This window comes from Strigops habroptila, chromosome 16 (genome assembly GCF_004027225.2).
Source record: "Strigops habroptila isolate Jane chromosome 16, bStrHab1.2.pri, whole genome shotgun sequence".
In the NCBI taxonomy this organism is placed as follows: Eukaryota; Metazoa; Chordata; class Aves; order Psittaciformes; family Psittacidae; genus Strigops; species Strigops habroptila.
In genome coordinates, this window is record NC_044292.2 from 6,097,493 (window position 1) to 6,105,821 (window position 8,329).

At 47.2% G+C, this 8,329-nt stretch overlaps 1 protein-coding gene across 1 annotated transcript; it reads left to right on the forward strand.

The window, feature by feature from the left end:
• The first annotated feature begins 2,988 nt into the window (after positions 1–2,988).
• TMEM88B (transmembrane protein 88B) lies at positions 2,989–8,103 on the forward strand. Its single transcript, XM_030507752.1, has 2 exons — positions 2,989–3,258; positions 6,431–8,103. Exons 1-2 carry the CDS (start codon positions 2,989–2,991, stop codon positions 6,695–6,697), a joined length of 537 nt encoding a protein of 178 aa, XP_030363612.1. The 3' UTR covers positions 6,698–8,103.
• Positions 8,104–8,329: the final 226 nt, after the last annotated feature.

An 8,329-nucleotide genomic window follows, 5' to 3' on the forward strand; every position in this document is an offset into this window, starting at 1 on the left:
GAATCAGGCACACGCTCTTAGAGAACCCTCAGGATTGGCTTCCTTTGCATCAGGCTTGTGCAGGTTAAATGCCAGCACTGAATTCAGTCCAGACGTGATCCTGCTCTTGGGCTCTGGTTAGAAACACAATGTTGTGTGAGGAAAGACCTGCAGGATGGCAAGCTGCACACAGCAGCCAACCCTGCTCTCTGTGGAACTGGAGTAGCTGTGTGCTGCCCCAGCACAACACAGTGAAGTGATTTTGGGCAGAATTTTTCATTGCCCAGCACCTACATAGCAATCTTAATAGAGCTGAAGTCTAACTTTGATTCTACCTCCTATGGTTTTGGTTTTGGTGTGTGTGTGTTGTCCTTTCTCCACTTAGAAGATATAAATCAAGCTTGAAAAATATTACATATTTAAATCACTGGTAAATCAGGCAGAGTAAATACCGAGACTCTTTAGGAGCCTCCATGCGATTTGTCACATTTATTACATCCAGCACCATCTGCTTTCCTGCATGGATTCAGGGCTTTATTAACACTGCGACTGGCCTGGGCAACAACTGAAAGCAGGACAGATTCAATTGTTATTTCCCTCTGGATGTCTGGATAGATCTGTGAAGAGATTTTGCAGCTTGAGAGAAAGCTGCTGCCCTGCACTCCCCCCTAGGAGCCATTCAGCATGAGAGTGCACTGAAGAAAATGGGTGGAACGAGATGAAAATGGACTTGCATCCTCTGATGAGGTTGTTCCTTGTTGGCTTTTTAAATCTCTCTCTCATGCATTTATTACTAAACCCTTTTCACAGTTTGTTCCCTTTCTCCCAGGAAAGTGGCTGTCCAAGCAGAGCTGCTCCTGGGGTTTGCAGTCTTGTTAAAACCCAAATGGATCTGTCAGCTGAAGGGCTTTTGAAATCAATTGTAAACATTGGGATTAGTTAGTACACAAAAATGATGCTGCAGTGCTTGAACTCTGAAAATGAGAAAGTAGAGGGACACCTTCATATGTGGGAGACGGTTGTTACAATGCAGAGCTGTGGTAAATGGATTTATAATCAGTTTAAAGAAGTAATTTTCAGACACATTTTTCAGGTTGAAGAACAAGGAAAACCATTATTCCCTGTGATTAGAGTGTGCAGTACATGGTGGTACACAAGATGTTCTTTAGCACTCAGCTAGGTGGGGTAACCAAACACAAGAATAATCTCACAGTGCAAGGAAATAGAACTCCTCAGGGCAGTATTCCACAGGGAAATTCAGCCTATGCCATGGCTCCTTCAACCCCTTCTGCTCAGTTCTGTGCTTCTGGTTTCACTTCTCTCTGGTGAGGCAGGTTCAGATGGTTCAGGACTCTCTTCACCCATGAGCAATGGATATTGAGCCTGCATTTCATGTTGCTCTCATCACCTCCTGCTAGTGAAATGGCTTTGTCAGAGGCTGTTGTTAAGCCATGGTGTGTTTGGATACAGCTGCCCAGTGGTCTGCTAGCCCGAAGTTATCATCTGCTAGAGCTCTTCTAATGGGCCACCAGTAAATAAGGCAGATAAACACACCAAAACACCCAACAGCAGCAGGGAGATGGGCACCCAAAATGTACAGCTTTAAACAATTTAATGAAGGAACGGTAGCATTTGTCTGTGTTACAAAATCACTTTACATTTAGCATTGTGTGAACCTTGTTTTTCTAATAACCTTTTTCCAGGGCAGAATTTCCTGAGCATCAAGTGGGACACAGGACTCCTGAATTCCTTCCCTGACTTGTGCCATAGGTGAGCTCTGCCTTCAGGTAAGACCTATGTTACCTCAGTTTCCTCTGGAGATGAGGAAGTTTTCTCCCTCCTGCAGTACTATGATCATGCATAGATGAATGTAGCTAAAAGGCTACATAAATGTGCAGGTATTACTGAAATTCTTCACTAATATTGCTCATGAGGCAGATGAAATAATTGATAATTGCTGTGCCTTCACTACAAGAATACTCATTTGTTCTGCAAACAATAACAGTGATGAGTGCAGAGAGCAGATTTCTGAGGTATATTGTGATTAGTATCCATTGCTCTGAGGTTTTTTACTCTGGAGAGAAACCAGAAAATTAATCAGAGGCAGAATGATTATAATTGAAAAGGGACCATCTTGACCTGGGAATGTATGGTTTGAGAGTGGCTCTTGGGCACTGTGTGCTAAATCGCTCCAGCAGTGAGACAGATGTAAAGGATTGGCTAGCACAGAAAGCAGCTTCAGGATCTCCTCTGTAAACAAGCAGTGTTGCAAAGCTCAGAGCCAGCTCAGAGAGGAAGAGACTGCTCGTGTCTGAGTGCTGGGACTGCAGGCAGCTGAGAGCACTGGAACCACACACACTCCAGTCTTCGCGTCCAGGTCTGCAAGGTGTGGACGAGGACTCTAGCAAGGCAAAGTGTGGAGAAAGAGCTGTTCATCTTCACTGGTCACTTCACCTGGATGAAAGCTGAGCAGGAATATTTACTTGGGTACAGGACGAAGAGCACGGAAAGATGATTTGAAGTCCAAGAACTGTCTGAGAGTGCCTAAGCCTGATATTCTTAGCAAAGAGCTATGCTCAGAGGTGGAGGAGGATACTAGAGCTAGGCACTCTCTGGAAGCGAGCAGCCTATCCAAGCTAAGACAGCAACTGTTTGGGACCTCTTGGGATCATAATCCTAGGAAGAAGAACAAACTCAGTAGTACTATGGATTCGAAAGCAAAATAATAGCTATCACCAAACTTCCAGCTGCCACATCTGCTCTGAAACTGAGGTTGGGACACTGCTGGAGAACATTCTGAAAGGAAACAACCTGTGCTGGGTGCTAGGAAAGCGGGTGGCCAAAAGAGGCCTTTTCCTCCTTGCTCCATTATGAGCTCTGGTTGAGTGTTCTTGTCCCTTTGTGGAAGAGGAAAGAAAAGCCTCTGCAAATTCCTTGCCAGGTCTGGGGCCAAAAGCAAAGAAACCCTTTTGGATAAGAGAGTGGGTTGATCAGTGATCTTCTTGAAGAATGTCTGGCCAGGACACTGAGGACTTTGGAGCAGGAAAGCTCTCGGACAAGTCTCGGATGCTTCCGAGCCTCCCACCATATGACATGGATGACCAGCTCCTTCCTAGGGAGCGACGGAGCGCCTGGTGCTGCTTGGCCTGGACCCTGCTGGTTGCCACCATGAACCTCTTGGTCTTTCTCATGAATCTGCTCCTGATGTTTGTGATTTTCACCATCGTGCTGCTCCCTACCATTGTGGTGGTTTACTTTGGCTTCCAATGCCACTCTCAAGTAAGTAAGCCTTGCTCCATTTGGATGTTACCAGCCACCTCCAAGGCAGGGCCATCCATAAGGGTTTATGGGTGGGCTCACAAGAACAGGTTTATGGTGGTTCATGCTGACCTGCAGGTTCTTGGTGGTGCAAAGGAGTGGTCTCTCCTGCTTGGTGCCTGTGACACAGCTACAGGCAAGACTGCCATGTGCATTTGTCTAGGGAAGTACAGGCTTTATGGTTTCTGGACTAACTGTCTTAAAGTGTTGGTTGGCACCCATGCATTCAGTGTCAGTGGGATAGCACAGAAAGGCTCTCATGGGAGAGGGGAGGAGAACAGGGACAGAAGCTGCCTGTGACTGCTCAGCTCCTCGGGGAGCATGGGACCCCTTGGTCCTGATCCCCTGCACACTGCACTTGGTACGCTTGTTCAAGTGTAGAGTGATCAGAGAGAAAGCTACACCACTTCACAACCAGATTGCACGAGATGCCAGCCTCGTGGGCACACCTGAGTGCTGGCAGGAAGGATTTTTACCCTTCCCTTCTGCCAGTATTGGGGGAAATAGAAGCTTGAATGGACAATAAAGTTGTATTCCCATGGAAACACCAAGCAGCTGTGTCAGGTAAATACACTCCCTGGTGTGACAGAGCTGCTGTTTTCATTTAATGTCACAATACTTCTCTCTTTTCTGGGACCTTTATTACTGCCAACCTGAACTCCTCCATAATTCACATAAGCCCTACGTGGGCTCTCAGAGGGTTTGTTACTTTCCTGTAAGTAAGCCCTCTCGAGTGTCATATTTGATCTGCTAATGACTCGTTATAGAACCAGTAAAGTCTAACAGAACATGTAATCCCCTTCTTATGCCAATCTCCCATTCAGATGTGTTCCCAAATGTGCTGTGCAGTTTCTCACCCCAGCAAATGAGCCTGCTTTGTCAGTAATGTTTGTTCCAGGTTTTTTGCTGTCCTCTGCATTTCATGTTTCATTACTTATACATTTCTTCTTGGTCTGTTTCTATAAGTGTGTTTGGAATTACTTGACCAAGTGTGGATGTGAAAAAGCAGTTCTGATTTCCTCACAGGCAGGAACTGTCAGACCAGCTCCATATGACTCCTCCTGCTGCTTATCCTAAGTTAGAAGAGCTCTTTTAATTCCCACTTTGAGGAAAACCCCGACACACTGTAGTACCTTCTCCCAGCAGGGAGAATGGACCCAAAACACAGATGCTTTTCATCTCCCCACAGGGTCTGAACTAATGGAAGTTTAAATATCCTCACTGATGTATTTACCTGGGAAATACTGAGAGGAGAAAGCTTTCCCCTTCCTTTTAATGCAACCTATGCACCCTATCTAACACCAAGCTCCCAGCCTCAAAGGTCCTGACAAAGGGCCTGTTCTTGTTTTCTCAGTACTGATGTATTTGCTGGTCTGAGAAGTTTGGCTTGGCTTTTTATTGCCCTGAAATGATGGCAGTTCATAACTGCTGTTACTGAAAAGCTTTTCCTGATCCTGCAGACTAATGAACAGGGAGACATCTGTCATGGTAATTGTTCTGTAGAACAGGGCAGTGCTGCTGCTACTTGGAGTGAAGCATAATTCAAAGAGAAATCATGTACTTCTGAGCCAGGCAATTCCCACTGTGGCTCTGACACCTTCTGGAAACATTATACTATGGGATGCAAGTGTGTTTGATGCTCACAGGGTAAAGAGGGAGGCTCTGGAGGGCCTACAGAGAGCAAAAGTGTGTCAGAGGGGTCCTGATCTACCTGAATAGTCACACAACCCTTCTTCACTGTGGGTTGCAACGCTCCTTTTACAGTCCATAGATGGTAGGATTTTCCCTTACAAAAGGGCAAGTGTGCAGGATGACTTTTGGTTTAGTGAAGAGGAAGAAATAACAAGAAATAACCTAATACATTCTCCTTGGGAGAATGTGCAGTCTAATTGCTTTGTTAACATGCCTGCTCTGCCTCCACAAGTATAGTGTGGATGCAGATTCTGACAGATCAGAGGCTTTTTAGGGTAGGTTTAATAGGAGATTGCCTGTAAAGCCCTTAAATCAATTTTTCCTATGATCTGAAACTGCTCCTTGAAAGTCATAAATACGGACTTCAAATTGGACCTAAAATGGGAACAAGTATGAGGCCTGCCTCCAGAACCACCCTTCCAGCCTCCTGCTGCTTGAGCCTCACCTTGGGAAACCTCAGCTTCTCCTTGAACACAAAGTGCTCTCTGGGCAAAGGCTTTGAGAGGATGCAAAAGGGGTTTGAGTGCAGCCAAGTACATCAGAGGTGAAAGCAGCCCTGTTGCTGTAAGGAGTCTTAACAGACCCTTTGCTTCAATAGGCATGTGGCTTCACAAAAGCAGTCCTTTATCTTTGGGCTACTGCTTTTCAATGCCTTCCTGGTAACCAGAGGCTGCTTTCTGCACTGCACATCCATTAGATGGATTTTTTTAGCACGATGGCTTGTTTGCTGTATTGCTGAAAGAATCTGGAGAAGGAAAGCCTGGGGACATGGAGGCTGCCTGGGGCATTCGTTAATGCAGAACCACCGAGTGGCTCCACTCAGATCTGCTGCCAGGATGAAGGGAGGGCTTTAAATACCACTCAGTGAGGACCATTTAGTGTGCTGGGTGCTTTGCAGCACCGTGGGGTGAGTGGGCTTTCCTGCTTTTGCAGTACAAAGAGATGCTAAGAGGCAGGAATGAGTACAGTGTGTGCACAGGAGGCACAACACGGAGGGGTCTGTGCCAGGGCAGGACTCTGGAGAGCCTCCAGCCAGCAGGTAATTATGGGGTGACCAACCTCTGTCTGCAGGATGTACCATCTTGCTCTATCTTATTGATTTGGTTATCATTTGCAGTGTCTTGTGCCACCCACATCGATGTAGCAGCAGGAGGCTTCTTTATTTGGTTTCTGCCTATCAAATAGCTAAGCTGTGCTGTTCTGATGACTTAATAAAGATGAGTGTTTCCTGCTTTAGGATCAGTGTGCAATGCTCTTGTCTCACAGTGATGCTGGTAATTGAAAGCTTGATTAAAATGTGTCATCAGTCACATAGTGCAGCCTGAAGAGCTCAGCTCAGAGAGAGGGAAGACGTGTGTGAAAGCTCAAGCAGCTCAGTGGTGCTCTGGTCACCTCTCCTATCCACCACCAGGTGTGTGATAAGCTCTGTCTCTTCCCACAGGTTCTGCATTCAGCTGCCCACTACTGCAAAAGCTTCTTGGATGACAACAGCTCTTCTGCCCTCATCATCCTTGGCTTTGTCATCATGTCCCCTCTCATTGTGGTGGCCATGGCTATCTACTGCAGCCTGGCAAGGCGCCTCCGTCTCTTCCTGTGCTTCCAGCCGTACAGCCGGGCTGTGTACAAGGGGGTGAAGTGCTGGTACGAGGAGGGAGGCCTGTGCAGCTGTGCCAGGGGCTGGAACACTCAAGTCAAGGCCTGGGTATGAGTTTGCAGCACCAGAGGTTCTGCCATAGCCAACACACTCTTCTCCTTGCCCTGTCCCTCCCCGCCATCACCTCCCACAACCACCACCCTGAGGTCTCTGCAGATGAGGGCTGTGTAGTACCTAGATGTGAGAGGAAGGGAGAGCTTCCCATGAGCCATCTCCTACAGCTTTGTCTGTAAGTGGGTAGGGCTCTGCCCACCATGAGGGAAACATGGAAAACACAAGTTCTTGATGGTAAAAACAATGTTCAGCCCTGAAAAGAACAGGGACTGCTCCCAGTGCCTGCTGCCTTCAGAGCACAGCACTGGTTCCAGTCTTGACAGCATGTTCTGCCTCACATGGGATGTAGAGTCCACGTGCATAGGATTAAACAGTGGTGGGAGCAGCTGCTGACTTTGCTGCGTGCCTTGGAGAGGTCTCTTTGGGAAAGGCAGCCTTTGGGGAAGCATCCAGCCAAGAGGAAGCAACTGTGGTTTTCCCAAGTGTTGGGCTGCCAATGTTTCCAGCCTCTGGCAAAGGTGTCTGTAGGGCATTGCCTCTGTGATTTTTGGGACCCGCCACTTTCCTCCACATCAGATATTCTTCCCCTGCTTAGCAATCCCTCTTTCCCATAGCCTGTAGCAGTGTTTATGCTCCTTTTGCTGTTCCTGACTCAGGTCACTGGGTTTGCTGTGGAAATAAATACTGATCTTTGGGTCTCTTCCCTGCCAGCTGCTGAAACATGCTTGTCTGGTGATGGCTGATGGCTGTTCACCAGCAAATAGCTCCTTGTCCTTTAGGCTGTGGTCAGGTTGTTTTGTCTGGGGCTAAGTCTGGCTGAGGGTTCAAGTCAGTTGTAGGATTCCTGGCAGGAGGAGCTGAAGACTCATGGTGGCTGCTGAGCACTACACGTTCTCCCACATCTGCACTAAGAGCTTATGCCTGTGAAGGACAGTGTATAATGTTGTTTTCTGAGGGTCATGGATACCTAGATTTAGGGTTAGTGCTGCAGTTTAAGAGTGGAGAGCTGGAAAGGATTCTGAATACTGTGGATGAACTGGTGCCCCAGTAAAGCTGGGGGGACCTGCTGAGGACCTGCTGAGCAGGGGAGCCCAACTTCTGTTCCCTCCTGTGACTCTGCACAGCTCCCACAGGGCCTGACCTGATGCTTGGCTGAGTCAGCTGGATCTCCCTCTTGCTTTCAGTGATCTCTTGAAGAAACACCACAGATCCCCTGTCATACGACATGCCATAAATTGCAACTGAGTGGAAAGCACAGTGAGACGGTCTGGCAGGTAGGGAAAAGATTTGGCAGCTTGATGCATGATTCTCCCCTTTCAAATCACTGTGGGTCTCTGTAGTGTTCACTCGGTAGAGTCTTTGTGCTACTGGTCACTGCAAGCTGTGTATTCCCACTGGCTGTTGTTCCCCTGGCTCCCAAATATAACCTCTTTAAATGTTATGTATAAATAAAGATCATGCAAAATCTCCACTGAGGGAGTTTCTGTTCTGTCTCGAAGCACTGGCTGCACCAGTGATGTCTCTTGGACCACACTACATATCACTGTAAGGTAAAATGTAACTTGTTTTCTTTCTGAGGATTGCTTTTCCTGTGTACCAAAGAGGAATGAACATGATTGTTCCATCCCAGAA